The following is a 19645-nucleotide window of genomic DNA, read 5'->3' as shown; positions in this document are numbered from 1 at the left end:
GAAAACAAGACAGGAGCTCAAACAGGGCAGGAACCTAGAGATGGGGACCAATGCAGAAGCTATAGAAGAATTCTGGCTTGCTCCAATGGTTTGCTCAGCCTGCTTTCTCATAGAACTCAGGACCACTAGTCTAGGGATCACCCCGCCCACAATGGGATGGACCTTCCCACTCCAATCAATAATTAAGAAAATGCACTACAGGCTTGCCTGCCTACTGCCTGATCTTATAGAGGCACTTTCTCAACTGGAGGTCCCTCTGCTCAGATGACTCTAGCTTGCATGCAAGCCAGCATAACCCTCATTCTCCATCCCTACAAAAGCCAGAATCCAAGCTGTGTTTTCTCTGCACTATATGATCATGTGTCAGAGGAGGGAGAGTCTGTTTTTAGTCTCTGGGTGTTGAAATCAAACAGCACACTTAAATCTGGTCCAATTTCCTTTTGAGATGTCCACAATGCACCCATGTCCTGCCTGTGATGTCTGGGCCCACAGGAGCTGTGAGGATGCTGTATCGTTGAGTTGCTTGGATCCCTCTGCAGTTATCTGCTCCCTGGTTCTGCAGCTCAGTACCAGCTGATTTGTCCAGCCTGCAGCTCTATGTCTTTGCACCAGCAATATCCCTGACAGCTCCTTAATTGCTACATGCACTTGTACAGTTCCCTGGTAATTATGTTCCAGACCCTGTCAGGGTACCTGCTAGCCTCGGGGCTGTGTTTGTATTAAATATCAATAAAGAGCTGATAGCATCAGTTTGGATGGCAGGCTCACAGAATCATATTTTCCTGGGAGCCGGGACTGTCTGGAAGACGGAAGGAAGGTTTGGGTTTCATTCTCTCTTCTAAAGGTTAAGTGAAACAAGAGCGGACTTTCTGGGTGAATGTCATGAACCGGTTCTTACTAAATGATGACAACCATGTAGCCTGGATGTTGTCCTCAATTGCGTGTGATCTGTCAGAACAGCTGTTCTTTCTCCACAGTAGTTTCTTTTATGTGTTCCTGTCCCCCATATGGAACACAGGATAGATAAGCTTTCAGATACCATATTTTTAAGTGCTTGTTGATGGAATACTCACAAAAGAAGAGGACAGAGGTCAAGGACTAAGTGTTCTTGAGGCCTCACTCCTCACTGAGTCTCACATGCCCTGCACAGTCCTCTGCAAATCAGAACCCATGTCTCTCTCGCTATATGGTGTTCCCTTGTGAGACCTCAGATCTCTTATGCTCCACAGAATCATATGCTCCTCCTAGGAAGGTAGATGATGCACGTAGGGTAGCTCTTATAGAGAGAGCATCCAGGGATGCTCCCAGCACCCAGACTGGGCATGCTGGGGCTTTCTTGTCTAATCACTCCTATTTTTAGGTACCAGAATAATTCAGTTCTGTCAGCCTGAAGTACCTGGAAGAGTAGCCTAGGTGCATTCCTTGGATGGTGACAAGGGAAAAGTCATCCTTAGTCTTAACATCAATGGCAGTCCAGCTTTGGGGGGACAAAATTGCCCCTCTGAGAGTCAGTGGAATTGCCCATTCTTGTATGATCCAGAGAGCACAGCAGCCTTTAGACTAACCTTTACAGCATAGCTGTGCTGTCCTTCCCATGGTCTGAACTAGAAGAGAGTCGCAGCCACTGGCACAATGCTTGCCTTTTGAATTCAAAACTGGAACCAGTGTGTGTCCACCCTGCACACTTCTGGCCTTTTTTGTCATCCTAGTGCAGTACCATCATGTGCTTTAAAGGACTGTGGGAGCCTGATAATCCCCTGCTACCTCATCTGCTACCCATGTGGTTGTTGTCTCATCACAACATTGAGTGTCTGCCCAATTCTCTAGAAGTCTCTGGTGCTGTTGAGATAAGACCTGACTGGGGATCCCTGTCTGTAAGACCCCGCTTAAGTCTCTTCTTCTCCACTTCCCATCCTGGCTTCCTTTTGATTCCCCAATACCAGACATGCCAACTTGCTCTGGCTCTGATAGGCCATTCTGCACCCTTTTCCCCACTCCAGGCCTTTCACCATGAAGGGTCCAACTCCCTGCTGTAGGCTATGTCATTCACTGAGGTCAAGACCACATCAGTTTTCCCTCATTACTTTTTCCCCCAAGTCCCAGTACATGGTGGCACACAGCGGGTCTTCAAAAATATTTTCTGAGTGAATAAATACATGTCTATTCTATCCAATACAGTCCTTAAATGTTTGTCAGAATATGGCCAACTATGATTTGCACCCTTCTGGTAAGGTTGTCAAAGTAATGTGTTAGCTTCTTGTCACTGTGTCAAATATCTTAGAATGACAATTTACAAGAGCAAAGACTTGTTTTGATGGAGTTTATGAGGTTTAGTCCATGCCCAGCTGAGCTCCATAGCTTTCAGAACTGTGGCGAGGCAGAGGATCAAGGGAGAAAAGATGGCAGAAGAGTCTCTTACCTCATGCAGTCAGGAAGCAAGAACAAGAAGGGACTAGTGGCAAGAAATGTTCTCCCACACAAACGTGATGCTGGTGGCACACTTCCTCCAACTATGCCTCTTATCTAAAAGTTCCAAGCACTTTCTAAAAGTGTGCCAAGTCCCAGGTCTCTTCTGAGACTCAAAAAACAAACAAACAAACAAACAAACAAACAAACAAACAAACAAAAACTATTAGCTATAAGCTACTGGAAAAAAAAATGTTACCTGAGACTCAAGAAAGACTGTTAATTGTAAACCACCTTAAAAAATTGTGCCATCTACTTAAATATCTCTAGTAGAAAAGAGCAAACATTTTCATTCTAAATGGGAGGGATGAGGATATAGATAGAAGAGGTGGGACCTCAGTAAGACTGAGACCCAGCAGAACAATCAATTAATCCTGTAATCCTGTTGCTCCATGTCTGCATCCTGGAAATATGGTGGCATGCTATGAGCTGCAAGGGAACAGCCAGCCCTGCTGACGGCTCTGCTGGCTACAGACCACATGACCTCTCCCCTGGGCTACCTCTGCTCACTGACTGTGGCTTTCCTTGGCAGGCATTTCACATTCCTGGCATCTTCAACTTCCTGGATCTGTCACTGCCTCTTTGACTTCATCTTTACAGCTCCTTCTCTTGGGGACTGCTTGCAAGGTCCATGACCCTGCAACACATTTCCTAGCTTCCCCAGCTTTCCTTTGAAAACCAGATAGAAGCACTTATGATCCTATAAACCTTGCATTTGTATGTCTGAATACAAAACCAGCATCATATGGGTAGTGTCCAAGTTGACACATTTTAAGCTGCAGCTAGCTCAAAAAATAGCTAGCCTCCCTCAGTCCACAGTTATAGCATCCTGTGTACCTAAATGACTGACCACAGAGAGCACATCTACCTATGTCCCTGAAGTGGTACAAAAAGGAAGAATAATTTTACATAACGTTACACCTTACCATGGAGCCTATGATGGATGATTCCCTAGGTGTCCTCAAGGCATCTTATCCACTGTTTTGGTATAAAGTATTTTGCTTCTTTTCAGTGGTGGTATCTTTGTAACAACTATACCTTTTGTGATTGTAAGTGCCCTTCTTTTCCACTAAATTTCTTGACTTTTTTCAAGCTCTAATCTTTGCTCTTTGTTCTCAATATGCACTGTAAATCTGTCTAAAAGCAGCTAGCGATAACCATGTCATAGGCTGCCTTGGAATTTGTCTCTGTGAGATTAATTTGACCTCAGCTTTTAAATTCATCTCCTTGAAAAGTCTCAAGACACTGACAAAATATACAGAGGTTCTTTGTACAAAATAAGACATATGGCCCCTGGTCCTTCCTTTTCCCTGTAGAAGCCTAATTGCCATCTGAACTATAGCTCCATTTATTTATTTATTTATTTATTTATTTATTTATTTACTTACTTACTTACTTACTTACTTACTTACTTACTTTAAGATAGGGTCTCATGTAGCCCATGCTGGGCCCTAACTGGATATGTACCTGAGGATGACTTCAAATACCCAATCCCTAACTCTCATTTGCCAAGTATTTGAATTCTAGGCATATTTCATTGTGTTTGGCCATGAGTACATTCTATATTGTCCCCATTCCTATAAGTATTCTGGTCTTTTGACCTTCCACAAGACTTACCCATTAAACCAAGATTTCTCTACCTTCCTTCTCCAAACTATTCCCAGCTCCGACCATTCTGGGCTTCTGGACCACATGGTGAACTAGTCACAGTGAAGGGCCACCCTCTTTGGTGCCAGTTTTCTGTGTTATTTAGACTTCACATTGCTGTGACTAAATACCGTCCACAAGCATCTCCTGGGAAAAATTACTTTGTAGAGGTCTGAGTCCAGGGCCAACTGGATACATGGCTTTGGGCCTGAGGTGAGGCTGGACACAATGATGAGAAGCATGGTGGAGCAAAGCAGTTCACCTTGTGGCACACAGGAGCAAATAAAAGGTAAGAAAACCAAGCAGCAAGACAGGCTTCAAGGACATACTTCCGACGATCTACTATACGTAAAGGTGTTAGCAGCTTCCCTTTCTGCTGGAGGTCCAAAGCAACTTGGTTAATGGGGACATGTCCCACACAACTTGATGAGTTTTAACTTAGTGAATACCAGCCTGATTACAATGTATTCAATACCCCTTTAGAATTCAAAAGAGTTTAAAATGCACTTATCTGGTAAGGATATACAACCTTTTGATATGGGGATATGAAATTATCTTCTATTAAATTCCCACTTGAGAACCACAAAATTGTGTTACACAAAATGCAGGATGTGTGTGTGTGTGTGTGTGTGTGTGTGTGTGTGTATGCCCATGTGCGTGTGTGTATCTTAGGGTTTCTACTGCTATGAAGAGACACCGTGGCCACAGCAACTCTTATAAAGGAAAGCATTTAATTGAGGCTGGCTTACCATTTCAGAGGTTTAGTTCATTATTACCATGGTGGGACATGACAACATGGCATACATGGTGCTAGAGAAGGAGCTGAGAGTTCTACATCTTGATCCATAGGCAGCAGAAGGAGACTGTATCACACCAGGCATAATTTGAGCATATGAGACTTCAAAGCCTGCCCCCATAGTGATACACTTACTCTAACAAGGCCATGCCTCCTAATAGTGCCACTCCTTATGGGCCAAGCATTCAAACACATGAGTCTATGGGGGCTATTCCTATTTAAATCACCACAATCTCTCATCTCTCCTCTCTCTCTCTCTCTCTCTCTCTCTCTCTCTCTCTCTCTCTCTCACACACACACACACACACACACACACACACACACACACACACACACATTCCCTTTCTCCCATAGGTCAGATAAACGGAGACTATGATCTCTTCCATTATCTGGCCATTTGCACAAGGAACTAACTTTGCTAGCTTCTGCCTTTGGTAATGGAATATATTAAGACAGTGATCTTCACAGCTCTGAGAGTCATTCCTTACAAAATAGGGATAAGAAGAGGAGTCTGTCACTCTCTGTAAAGGGTCTACATAGTCTGTGACACATTGTAAATGTGCCATAAATATTATCATGATCTTCATCATCATTTTGATTGCTATCATTATTTCTACCCCCAAAGACTGTGAGCATCTTATTCCCAGATCATATGGAAAGGAAAACATATATAAGTTTTTCCATACAACTTAATATAAGTTAAGAGAGTGTTGTATAAGACTATCCTCTAAGACAAACACTCAGCAGCTTGGGGAATTCAACTATGTCTGCTTGCAAGACATCATCTAAGCTGGGCTTGTTGACCATTTACATCCCCTCAAAGGACAGACAGGGTCGGGAGACTCACACTGAGTATCTGGCCACCCAACACTACCTGTTGTATGTGACTCTGCCCGAATTTCAGGTGGTCTCAGGGAGGAGCTAGAGTTTAGAGGCCAGGGAATCCTGAGGATCCATCTATGTGGCTGTGGGAAAGCCTTCATCCCTGATGAGTAGAGACTTTCTAGTGTGGCATTTAGAGGGGTAGCACCTATACCCCACAAATAACCTCTCACCTATGCTCTGAAGAGAAGCCCAATAAACCCATTGGTTTTGCAGAATGAACTTTGGTGGAATCATGCCTCTGTTTGTCATTGGACCTTAGGAGGAGGGGCAGATGTAACCAAGAAGGAATTTTAGCAACAGGAAAAAGGCAGAAGGCTAAACAATGTAATGAAAATGCATTGGGGAATTAATCCCCCAAACTTACACAGTGAGACAACATACAAGGAGAATCTAGAGCATTCTTGGGAATTTGCCAAGCCATTGCTTCCCAACCCCATCCAGAGTTCTTCAGCATGGGACCATGGATCCTCTTTGTCCCTCCGGCCCCAGGACTGCCAGAAATTGACTCCATCTTTGTGAAAAGTAACCTGCACTTAATATCTAGCCTATCATGAAGTTTAGTGGGACTGCAAATGTTTGGCAAATAAGCCTGCTTTATAATTCAGCCCACATGCAATAGTATGCTCTGTAAAATAGAAGTGATGGATAATTAGCATCAGACTCTTTCTTATTTAATCCACGATCTAGTGAGAATGCATGGGAGAGATGCTATTTACTTGCTCAAATAGAGGCATGACAATTTCTTCCTGTTCTCTTGAAGGTGGTCCAGCCTGGCCCTGGAGACCAGCTACACAGGCTCAGTCCCCTGGCTCCTCATTCCTGTGTAATTACATATCTAGGTGGTACTCAGCTTCTAAGAGTTCTATTTATGCAAGCCTGAGATTCTATCCGTCACCAAGTCCAAGGTACGATACACCTTCCTGAAAAGCAGCCCTGCACCAGACTTACAGCAACTAAAGCTCGGACTCTTTATTTCCAACAATGTCTTTGGAAAAGAGGAATTTCTATGTAATTCTATATCCATTTATGTTCACTCAGATTCCCTAGAAATGGACCCAGATTTGTGGTAGGAAATGACAAGTTAAAATAATTCAGTTCTGCTCATTTATAGTAGAATAAAGGGTATTGGGAGAAGAAAATCAAGTGTGGACCAGACTATGGAGGTCTGGAGAGGAAATCCAGGCACCGAGATAGCCGTGAAGATTCTGATTGCTCGTCCTGGGAAGAGGAAGTGGCTATGCTTGCTATAGATTTCAGAAATAAATTTGATTTAGGACCATGAATCCAGGCAGGATGCGCCTTGGCATGGTGGAGGCAGGGCATTATCTGTTAGAGAATGTGTACTTGTCTGGGAATTTCACCATTCTGTTAAATATCCTTTCCTGAGCCTGCCCATCCCCCAGCCTCAGCTTATGCCACCCCTCACTGTCCCCAGCAGCACAGTCTTCCTGCTATACCTGGTTTCTTGTCAGACCACTGCTTTGGAACTCTGTCCTTCTACCAAGCTCTGGCTGAATTAATGCTTAGGGACCTTCTCAGCATGCAGACATCATGCCACAAGGTCTCCCCCTTCCTTCTCATCCAAAGTAACTTTCTGACCTATTTCCTTCTACTTTCTTCACTACACTTATTTCTCTTTGAAGTTCTCTTTGTTGTTTCCTCATGAGACAGAACTGTCTGGATTCTTGTCACCACTGGCAAAATCCCTAATGGAACCTCCAGGGAAGGAATGTTTTCTTTGGCTTTGGTTTTAGAGATCCCAGCCTAGGCTTGATGGCTGTTGTCTCTGGGCTGTGGCAAGCAAAGCATCATGGTGAGAAAGGCAGGAAGGACCAAAGTTGGCCACTTCAAAGCAGTCAGGGAGCAAAGAAGGAGCTAAGGAGTAGCTCAGTCAAGACCCAGCCCTTGACAATATGCCCCCACTAACCTACTTACTTCCTCCAATTGGACCCCGTGACCCAGAGTTTTCAAAACCTCTTGAAGAGTACCATCCTATGGGGACTCAGCATTCAGTGAATGGACCTTTGTGGGACACTTCATATCCAAATCATGATAAATCCCTATATGGCAAGTGGTTCAGAAACCTTTGTCATATGAATAAAAGAGAATTGTCAGGGTTCTTTGCTTTGAGAATGTAAGGAAGAGACCGATCCTGACTTACCTGCACAATCTGTGGACAGCTGAACTCAAGTGTGGGATTAGAGAGTCACAACAGCCCTGGGACAGTTATGCAGTCAAATGATGTACAGTGTGCTTCCACTCCTGAGATCATTGCATGCTGTGTCTTAGCAGCACTTTGGGAAGAGCTGCTCACATCTCTCTGCTCTAAGTGAAGGTACCTGCCACTTGGGGAAGTGAAGTCCCAAGTTCCAGGCTATTAGCTGTCAAGTGTCAAGTGTGAGCTCAATTCTGGGACTCTACTCTAGAGCCTGAGTATCAGATGGTTGGGCTGCTTCCCAAGGATGTTGCGCAGTAAGTAACTCTGATACAGAGAAAGGATGAAAGCTGAGAGCTCTTCCAGGGGCCATGTTTATGTGTTTTCTAATGGGCAGGATAAGGATCAGCCTCTATTTATGATGTGTCATTCATGGCCCATTTGCTCTACTAAGCACTTGATAGACTTGGAACTGAAAGGCTGTTTGTTGTTGGGATGTCTGTATATTACAGAGACAAGCCAGGGATGTGGAAGATGCTCTTTAGGTACAAAGCATAGATGTACCACAAAGGTGACAGCACTCTCTCCAGACATCTCCTAGCCATTATTCGGGTAAAAGCTGAACTTTCTTGACATGTTGGGGTTGGCTGTATCTTATCAGGGAGGCGGGACTAGTGATCTTTCTGGACTTTGTATAGACAGACATGTGCAAAAAGGTTGTATGAGGTGGACAGGAACAGTGGGAAGCATGGCCTTGTTATCTGGAAACATGCTTTATTGCACCGAAGATCTTGGTTTTTGTGTATACACTTGACATTTAGGAGAATGACTTTGGGGATGAGGGGACGGCTCAGCAAGTAAAACACTTACTGTGCATGTGTGAGGACTAGAGTTTGAATCCCCACTTCCAGGCAGATACTAAGTGGACATGGTGGCCTGCCTATAATTCTGGCATGGAGACAGAATTCTCAGAACAAGCTGGCCAGCTGAACTAGTCAAGTTGATGAGCTCTGGGTTCAACTGAAATATTCTGCCTCAGTGAATGAGGTAAGAGAGAGATCAAGAAAAACACCCAGCTTCAACCTCTTGCTCCCACGTGCATGTGTACACATGTGCACACCAGTATATAAATGTGCACCCACAAGCATATATACAGGCATACCATACACAGACATATTTCAAAAACTACATTTGAAGGATATATTTTGGTGCAGTATAGAAGAGACTCACCAACAAAGGTCATCCAAATAATTTGACATGAAAATTAGAATTGTTGCTGTGGAAGTAAAGAATGAGACCTTTAAAGGTGCTTTTCTATGAAAAGTCCTGTGCTTACTAAACTCAGATCTTAAAAATAATATATACAGGGGTTGGGAGATGGCTCAGTGGTTAAGAGTATTGGCTGTGCTTCCAGAAGGCCTGGGTTCATTTTACATAACACACATGGTAGCTCACAACCATCTGTAATTCTGGTTCCAGGGCATCCGATACCCTTTTCTGGCTGCCTCAGGTATCAGGCACATATTTGGTGCACAGACATACATGGACACAAAACACTCATACATATAAAAATATATGCAAACCATGAAGTGGGAGTATACTGTGGAAAATAATTCGGAGTATGTGTACCATATGGAATAGTGGCCTCCAAACCCATGTGAGCCTTAACCTACCATATCAGCAGATGTGACCTTATGTCTACCTGTGTTCTTTTGAGGAAAAGAAGGAGGTATTTGGCACAGAGACTGAGAAGGGTGGCCCATGCCATGCTGAGTCTTCAAGCCGAGGAATGCCAAGTTATTGTGGAGCACAAGGAGGTTAGAAGAGTGGCACGGCACAGGAGAGACTCTTCCTCACAGGCTCCCAAGGAAATCAGCCCTGTCACACCTTGGCTTTGGATTGGCTTTTAGAATCATAAAAGAATGAATTTTTGTTGTTAGGGCCACCAGGTCTAGAATCACTTATTAGAGCAGGTAGTGGATATGCTAAATAAGACCCCTGTGATGTTTAGAGAGGAAGATGTAAGCCATCCTAAATGAGGCAAAGGGGTTGCAGACAAACTTTGAAACCAAATACATACAAGGAAATGCTTAGTTTGTTGCATGAGAGGATGTTGACAATTCATACATGACTACAAGACAGTCAAGACAGTCATCTCCTCAGGTCCCATAGAAGGACTATGAGGCTAAAGTACTTGTCCAACCCCAGAATGACAGTTGTTTCTTTCTCAATGGCTAATCAAAGGGGCTGGGGACCGGAGGAAGGGTAGATGGGCAGCTTTGACTTACCCTTGAGTTACTGACTTCTGTTGTAGGTCACTGATGTTGAGAAACCATCATTAATCAAGGGGTGTGTGTGTGTGTGTGTGTGTGTGTGTGTGTGTGTGTGTGTGTGTGTGTGTTTGTGTTCTGGCTTAGGTATTTGAATGCCTTGTACAAACTTTGTATCTATTTCTGTCTCTTTGCTGACAGTAATAATAGGTAGCTCTTCAAGGCTTTCCCATCTATTGATACTGCCCACGAAAGGAGCCTCTGGAATCAATACACCCACAGTGGTGATTTTACATGTCAAGGAAAGTGTTATCTCAAATATCAAATCACATGAAACCAAACCAGTCCCAAAGCAAGCATGGTCCAATTGAAAAGTACCGAGTTCTGCAACATGTTGAGACAATGAGCTAGTAAAGGAGATTTTTTTTTTTTTTTGCTTCTGACTGCGGTAAGGTTTTATATGATTCTGATATAATTAAGTCCATTGATGGAGGTGAAAGCCATGGGTTTTGTGGAGTTATTATTGTATTTGCATGTTTGTGGGCTCACATAAGTGGCTTTTACAGCCAGGAGTGAGTCACAATCATTGCTATCAAGCTTGGGCAAGAATAATAAGTGGCTTTGTTCTCCAGGATTGCAAGGACAAAGCCTTTCTCAAAAGTATTCTGTGGTATAAGACTGAATCAGTCATGTTCACACTCCCAGGCTATGATGTGGTTGATTATAGTTACAGGAGTTACAACATGTACTTTTGAGATGTAAGTCAGAGTCCCAACGGCCTACGTGATCTGAAAGATTAGAGCAAGGTAGAGGTGAGATAGTCAGGCAAGACCCAGGCCCACCAGCTCCCAGTTGCCAATTGTAGATCTGTCTAGGAAACATATTAAGGGTGGCCAACTGAGGAAGGACAGCTAGCTGTGGGCAGGCATGGAGGAGAGGTGGGGTGCTGTTCTAGTTTGAGAAAATACCTCGATAAAAATAATTTATAGGAGAGAGGGTTATTTCAGCTCACAATTCCATGTAATATTTCACGTTAGCAGGGAGGTCAAGGGGGGCAGACCTTGAGGCAGCCAGTCATTTCCCAGTCATGAGCAGAGAGAGAAAAGAAATTCATGCAAGCATGTTTCTCAGCATACTTTCTCTACTGTGAAACAGTGTAGGATTCAAATCCAAGGGATGGTTCCACCCACCATTGGCTGGGTCTTCCCATATCAATTCATTTAACTGAGATAATCCCCTACAGATATGCCCACAGGCCAATCTGATCTAGCCAGTCCCACACTGAGACTCTTTCCAGGATATTCTAGTGTGTTGACATAGCAATTAAAAGTAAACATCTTATGTTCCAGGGGCCAATAATCAGTTTACTTGTCAGTGAAGTTCGTTATTGGGTGTATTTTTAGAATTTTTTTCCCATTTGTATACTAAGCAACCTAAGGCCAGGATGACAAAAATCTGTTCTTCTCCCTCTCACCTGTAGAGTACCAGGAGTCCTTGGAATAAGCATACTGTGTGGGATTACTATGACTCAGAATTCCACAGGAGACTCTGGAGAGATGTGGAATAATAGTTTAAGATGTCTAACATTTGTTTATGCTGTGGAATATTTGTTTAATGATGCAAAGATGTGTTGCATTCTTTTATGTTGCATTTGTTTAACTCTGCAAAGCTGTATTGCTTTGCCTGTCTAAAACACCTGATTGGTCTAATAAAGAGCTGAATGGCCAATAGCAAGGCCAGAGAGAGAAACAGGCAGGGCTGGCAGGCAGAGAGAATAAATAGGAGGAAAAATCCAGGATAAAAGAAGAAGAGCTAGGAGTGAGAAAAGAAGGAGAGGAGGATGCAAGGGGCCAGCCAGCCAGCCAGCCAGCCAGCCACAGAGTAAGAAGGAAAGAAAGATATGTAAATTAAAGAAAGGTAAAAAGCTCAGATGAAAAACATAAAGAGAAACAGGATAATTTAAGTTAGAAAAGCTGGCTAGAAACATGCCAAGCTAAGGCCGGGCATTCATAAATAAGAATACGTCTCCGCATATTTATTTGGGAGCTGGGTGACAGGCCCCCAAAGAGTAAAAGAAACCAACTACAGAGAGTGGTCTGAACTTTGGGTCAGTGGAATAGCTCTGTGGGTGCTTTCTACCATTAGCTGTTTCCTGAAATGTGCTGAACTTTTCAAATGGGCCTCTACTGTGGGCCTTATTATCACTATTTTGCCTATAATGAAAGCACAGGCTAGAGGTTTGCCTATCAGTAGCTGATGCAGTTTTGCAAAAAGCCCCTCTTCTTGCCACAGTTCCAGTCTCTGTGCTGTCCAGTGCCCTATGAGTTCCTGCCTAGAGGACAGTTGTAGGGGACAGAAGAAAGTAAGCCCCATGTCTTCCATGGGCAAGGAACAGGAAGCAGCTCTCCTCCATTTTTCCTGGCCTGTATGTTCATCATGTTGCTACCCTAACCTCTTCACACCAGGGCTAAATAGTAATTCCTTTTTGAACTGATTGTGGCTGAGCATTGCCTCGTTCTGAAACATTGTCTTCAGGAATAAAGAAATAAGGCAAAGGTAAACAGTCCACAAAGCACCTTCTTTAGCCACTGGGTGAAAATTTCTTTTTTTTCTTTCTTTTTCTTTGCTCTCATCTTTTAAATATGTGAAGAAAACATGAAGCATTACTTTGGACTTTTCAGGTGAGGCAAAGAGATCTGCTAATGGAGCTACAGGATGGGAAAGTAATAGTCTTTTTTAGAAAGAGTCTCACTATGGAGCTCAGGCTGTTTGGGTTCAAACCCAAGCTGACCTTGAACCTGCGACCTTCTTGCTTCTGCCTCCTGTGTTACATGGATGCCACAGTGCCTAGATCCAGTTTCTGAAGAACAACTTTGTTTTATCCATCAATTGTCTACCAACCCACCTGTCAACCCCTCTATCCATCGGTTTGTCATTCCAGTTTTTCATCCAGCCACGAGAGTATCCACAGGACAAAGGATGAATGGCAAGAGGTGGCTTCTTCCCTTTCAAGGCTTACACTCCACTTAGCAGAAGGAGAGAGTTTGTGATGTATTCTAAACTGGAGTAGGACCATGTTGGCTGAGGTGATTAAAGCAAGAGAAAACACATTCTTCTCTGTTTTCTGATGCTAAGTGCACCTCTCTGCCCTTTGAAGAGCCATGTTCTCTGTCAAATTAAATATTACTAATACAACGATATGCAGTTTGAGTAAGGTGCCACGCAGAGGCTCTTGGGTGGCTCAGAGAGCTGCATATGAACACCATCTCAAGTGTCTAGACTTTCTGGGTCTCAGCATTTCAGAATCTGCACTGACGGCCACCTGAGTGAGTGGGCCAGGAAGTGTGGTACCTGTGATCTCGTTCCCTCTGCTTCCTAATGTGGCTCTGTTCTTTTTATTTTCAGATCCAGCAATTGTCAATGGCGTTTACTGGTCTGAATCCCTAAACAAAGTCTTTGTGGATAACTTTGACCGGGACCCATCTCTCATCTGGCAATACTTTGGAAGTGCAAAGGGATTTTTCAGGCAGTACCCAGGTGAGTGTGCCTAAGCTGACTGCCATGGCTTCAGTGAGTGATGCTGTGATTCCCTTCAGATTCCTGACTAATAGTTTTGTTCCTTCCCTTAGAAGAAAGTGAAGGATTGGACCCTGTTGTCAGGGTGCAGAATAGGAGCAAAAAGGAGATGCATGTGTGTATGTACACACACACACACACACACACACACACACACACACACACACACACACACCCCTTCAGCATCTTTCTCCGTAAATTAATTCATAGAGCAACCAACCAATCAAAGCAAAGAACTGGGTTATGCAATGTAGCACATTTAGTCTTCCCAGACAAGAGCTTGGTTTCTTATTATGATGTCCACTGTTGCTGTTAAGATCATTGTTGTCAGGGTTAATAGAGCAAGTTGACTATATGGGGCTAAATCATGACTAAAAGGTGTAAGAAATATAGAATGTGCACTTGGGCTCCCTGACGCCAGAGGTGGCTTACCTTGGAGTTAGAAGTCAAAAGAGCCAAAGCATGGTAGCAGATGGTGACACCCCTCTAGAGAGGCCCCCACCAACTCCCGCAGGTCAGTATGTTCCTACCATTTGTCTGTCATGCCTATGGAACAGGTGTTCCTTTGGGGGCTTTCCTGGGCTTCTGCTTTGCAGTCGGGTTTTAATTCTAGCTTGGCTTAAATTTTAATTAAAAAGGGAAGTTTTAATTTTGCTTACAAGTTGTAAAAACAGGACTTGAGGCTGCAATTGTTCCAGAGCATCGCAGCTGTAGGAATTAACAAGCTCAACCTAAAAGAAAGGAGAAACACACACACACACACACACACACACACACACACACACTGCACAATCTTGGAGCAATTAAGTGGAGACTTTTATGTTTTCATTAAGTAAGACTAGGCACCTGATGTCTTTCCATATTGCTGCACAGACACCATCAGCCTCCGCCTTGAGTTGCTATTTGCCCTGCACACAGCATCTGTGGCCTGAGACTTGCCTGCTGGGGGCATCTGCCTCACCAGATTATTCAGTGGTTCCCAAGGGCCCTGTTCAGCAGGGTACACATGCTGCCTCGTGGAGCTCACAGCCATTTAAGCAATAAGCATCCTATTACAGATAATGTTATAATAAACAGTGGACCATTAAAATTTCAATGTCACCAAACTGCAGTCTGCCTTCATGTGCTCAACAGAGCAACTTTACTGTACATTGTGAAGGCTGGAACATGGCAGGCAAGCAAACCTGCCTAGTAGCCAACTGGATAGCTGGCTATCTGACCATGTGGCAGTGGAAGGAGGGTGGGAGAGATAAGTAGAAGCCACAAATCATCAGTTGCCTCCACCAACAAGAAGTCCTTAAAGTATAGTTGCAAGGGCCTTGGAAAACAAAGGGAGTCCCCATAAAGGGCTCATGTAATCGGGAGATTTATTAAGAGATGAAACTTCTGTTAGTCAAATCGGTTTAGTCAAAATGCTTACAGTTCTTTTGTGATATTCTTGGCAGGATTTTGACTCCATAGAATGCTTGTATCTTTTCTGCATTAGTTAATACATGGCTACAGTCTACTGAAGATATTTAGTTGCCCTGAATGATGTCATATGGCCACTTGGCTCTGGAATTGGTTCCAGACAGAGCTCATCTCTTGCCTCCTGTTCATACAGTGAAGGGAAGCATGATGCGGGTATTTTTACTTGGATATTTTTCATCTTAGGATGCTTCTGTCCATTTTTACCATATTGTAAAGTACCAATTGGTACAAGTGTATCTGACCTTAGGCAGGATGAGATTTCCTTCATTCTCCAGAGTCCTAGGTTTATTACAAGCCTGGAATGAGGACTTTCTGGAAATTAGGTAGCAGAGGTCAATTTCCCCAGTTTGACCTTGAGAAGCTCTCTTTTGGGAAAAACACCTTTATCAGAAATTGGGGTTGCAAGTGACAGAGACCCAATGAAACCAAGCTCCAGCAAGAATCTCACATATAAGCTCAGGAAACTTGAAGTTGCATGTGCTATTTTAGAGAACTGGTGGGTTCCAGCACTTGGCTATATCCTGTTTCTCTGTCATGTGATCACCTAAAAATGAGGAACTTTGTCTTCTTCTTTTCATGATTTTTCACTGAGGATCATGGTGGGGTGTAGGGAGCATGTACTTCAATAGTTTGGATAAAAGCTCCCTGAGCTGTGCATGTCTAGAATACAAGACTACTAAGCCACCTCTCAGGTAGTGTTTAGTTACAGCACCCTTGGTAAAGTAATGTAGCATCTCATGCTTAGTACGTCTTTACCTATTAATGACCCCCAGGCATCTGTCTGCCCTGGCACTGAGAGCCCCTGTAATTTCTTTCTGAATGTCTGTGTGCTGTCCCTCCATTGAGACCCTCTTGGGTGATTCTAGTTCATATCAAATTGATCTGCACAAGGTCATCCTTTTCTGTATCTGCTTTTGTGCTGGTATTGTATTCCTTGCTAGTTTTCCAGCAGACTAATCTGATAGGGACCTTTAGAAAAACACCACTGTCAATGGTGCCTGTACCCCCAGTCCTTTCTGAGAAGTTCTGGGCGAGCATACAGCAGTAAGGATGTAACAGGCAGAAGACTGACAGAGCCATAGAGTAATGGTGGATGGCCCACAGTGTCTTTGGATATGCATAGGCACTAACGACACACACGATGAATGTAAGAAACATCCACTGAGCCCCTTGACTGGGTTGGTACATTCATATATTTTAAAAAAAAGAGGATCGTTTCATTCTAACTATTCTAACCTTCCACAAAACAGTGTGCCAGATAAGTTTAGAATAAATCACATTATGACTCCTCCTTATGCCCTTTAAAGTGTGCCCCAGTGCAGGTACCAGGAGGGCAGAACACAGTGCCACTGTGGGACACATAGTACCATCTCTAGGCTATCTGTGTAGTAGTTTGGAGACATTCTCTTATCCCGGCTAGTTATTACCATGGTATGATTAAGAATGCTGGCCATGGTGAGTTGAAAAAGAAAAGGAAGCAGTCAATGCTATACTCCAAATCAGGAATTTCAGCCATGAAAATAACTTTTTTGCCTTTTTTTCCCCCTTCAAAATCTGTTTGAAGTCCACTAGTCCTGAGCTGCACTGCTGACCAGGAATGATGACATCTTAACTTGTTTTAAAGCAGTAATTCTTTTATTTTTAAATGAATAAAAATGAATACACTTTTTATTACATGTGTTTGTGAATGTGGGTCTACGCATGCATGAACACATGTATACACATGTCAGTGTAAGTCAGAGGACAGCTTGAGTCAGGTGCTTCTCTCCTGCTATCGTGTGGGTTTGGGGAATTAAACTCACATTGTCAAGCTTTGGAGGAAATACCTTTACCTGCTAAGCCATCTTATTGGCCCTGAAACAAAACCTCATTCTTAAAATAATCAGATTTACAAGGAGAATGCCACCCTTGGTTGTATCTCTGCTGGTTTTCAAACCATGAGTCTAAGGATGCTTGATCAGATTCACAAATGGGAAAAATTGAGTTGGCTTCAAGGCCTGGATTAAAACTTTAGTTTGCAGAATAATTAGGGTCGTTTTGTTTAAGGTGGAAAGGCATGCCAAATGTCTGAGTTTTAAGACGGGGGCAGGGAGGAAACAACTGGGAGGTGGGACCATGGCAGAACCCAGGCTGTAGACATGACCTCACTGGGGTCTGGGGATGCAGCCAGACACTGCCTAGAGACCTTTGAATGGTGCCAGCAGCTCCAGCACCTTGCTGGGCTGTGAGCAATGGTCTTGGCTGTCTTTATCTGAAGCTGTGAAGGGAGCTAGAGTCACATCCTATCTCCATTCACCTCAGCTTTCTGAAGCAGGAAGGGCTAAGGCCCTGTTTGCTGCAGGGCTCCCACCTGAGTGCACTTTGCAGTGCTGAATGTGTAGCCAATGAGGAGCTCCTGGGCTGTGATTTTTTTTTCACCCTATCTATTTGGTCAGCAAAGCAGAGCAGACTTGAAGTACTACAAATAACATTTGAAGTCTCAGGGTTTCTCATAACCCCCGTTTTTCTTCTAGGGATTAAATGGGAACCAGATGAGAATGGCGTCATTGCCTTTGACTGCAGGAACAGAAAATGGTAGGCAGCACTTAAACCTCTTAGTCAATTTTGGGAGAAAATTTAGAGAGGCCACAATTCATGTTTACTTAATTGTCCCTCCACTTAGGTACATCCAGGCAGCAACTTCTCCAAAAGACGTTGTCATTTTAGTGGATGTCAGTGGCAGCATGAAAGGACTTCGCCTGACCATCGCCAAGCAAACAGTCTCCTCGATTCTGGACACTCTGGGCGACGATGACTTCTTCAACATCATCACAGTGAGTGCGCCTGCTTTGAGTTTTCTTTTCACTTTGGGTCATTTGCATTGTTGCTGTTGGGTGTGCAGGGTCTGGGGACCAGAGGATGAAGGTTGGTTATGCCCACATGCAAGTCACTGAATCGGGGCCAGTAGAGAGTCATTGTTTCTTTGAGGTTAGCAAATGACCTCTCCAGCCTTTTTTGGGATGTTGCGGAAGAGAGGTAGCAAAATATCCTATGGGCTGCCAGAACTTCTCACATGATAATGAACTTTAAGCCAGATCAACCTATGTCCATGATGGTAACAGCAGGAAGATGAGATACTGAAAGATGGGGAATAATCCGATCTTCATAAATACAGCACCTTCCCTCCTCAGCATTCCAGAAGGTAGGGCTGGGCTTGGGCGTATTCTCCAAGAGCTGAGATTAAAGTGTCAGGGAAATATGCGGGGTCCCGAGACTGGCAGGTGGAGACCAGAGAGCAAGCCATGGCTGGACAGTGACATAGGCATGCAAGAGAGATGTATTCTGCTGGGTGGCAGTGGAGCATGCCTTTAATCCCAGCACTTGAGAGGCAGAGCCAGGCAGATCTCTGTGAGTTCCAGGGCTGCCTGGTCTACAGAGCAAGATCCAGGACAGGCACCAAAACTACACAGAGAAACCCTGTCTTGAAAAACCAAAAGAAAAAGAAAAAAACCAGACATGTATTCCATTGCAGTTTGTAATTCTTTTTGTTCTCCACCATTCTTTGACATGATTATCATCACATCCCTTCTGTTTCACAAACCTCGCTCTCTTTTCAGAGATTGTACTCACAGGGAACTTCCCCCAATCTTGTAGTGCTCAACTGGGCCCATGGATGTGGTGCACAGGTGTGTTTTGCCATATTTATCTGTTTGGGACATCCTATGTTAACAATGGAGGTAATATGGCAAAGAAACACAGAGCTTGGCTATTGGAGTTTGGACAGTGCTCTGGCAGTGATGCAGCTCTGTTGTGTGTGTCTTCCCATACCTTTGGACAGGGTGTGTTGTCATGGAGTCCTATGTTAAGGCAGCTGTCTGCAGAAACAGGTCACGAACTTGTGTTTTCTAGGTCAAGGGCAAGTGTATAAGTGGCAAGGGTGTTGCTTAGGTTCTCTTCCAATGTGTTTCTGATGAGACCTCCAGACTGAAAGGCCTAACCACAAAGCAAAGGAACCGACTTTAAAGCCACAGGTTTTAAAAAGCTATTGAGATGTGCCAGCAAGATGGTTCAGAGAGTAAAGGTGCTTGCTAAGACATGAGGCAATTCCCTAGACTCATAACCTAACAGCACAACACCACCTTTTCTTTCCCACAGCACATGTATATATGTGCATACTCATACACACACACACACACACACACACACACACACACACACACACATGCGCACATCTACCAAATAAGTAAGTCTAATAAAAATAAAGAAAGCTTAGGGGAGCAGGAGATCCCAGCTAGATCAAGAACAGAAAGGGAGAACGAGGAATAACAGACCATGATAAATGAAGACCACATGAGAACAGGAATAGGCAGAGTGCTGGAGAGGTCCCCAGAAATCCACAAT

The 19645-nt window shown here is 43.8% G+C and overlaps 1 protein-coding gene across 2 annotated transcripts in view; it reads left to right on the top strand.

Annotated features, from left to right (window-relative positions):
* The window catches only part of Cacna2d3 (calcium voltage-gated channel auxiliary subunit alpha2delta 3), an 844799-nt gene that overhangs the window by 378561 nt on the left and 446593 nt on the right, over positions 1 to 19645 (top strand). For both annotated transcript variants that reach the window (XM_036199702.1, XM_036199701.1), the window contains exons 6-8: positions 13625 to 13756; positions 17779 to 17839; positions 17928 to 18078. In XM_036199702.1, coding sequence (XP_036055595.1) covers positions 13625 to 13756; positions 17779 to 17839; positions 17928 to 18078 — 344 coding nt within the window. The remainder of the gene's footprint in view (positions 1 to 13624; positions 13757 to 17778; positions 17840 to 17927; positions 18079 to 19645) is intronic.

Source organism: Onychomys torridus, chromosome 9, assembly GCF_903995425.1.
Source record: "Onychomys torridus chromosome 9, mOncTor1.1, whole genome shotgun sequence".
Lineage (NCBI taxonomy): Eukaryota > Metazoa > Chordata > Mammalia > Rodentia > Cricetidae > Onychomys > Onychomys torridus.
This window is presented reverse-complemented; position numbering and strand designations above follow the sequence as displayed.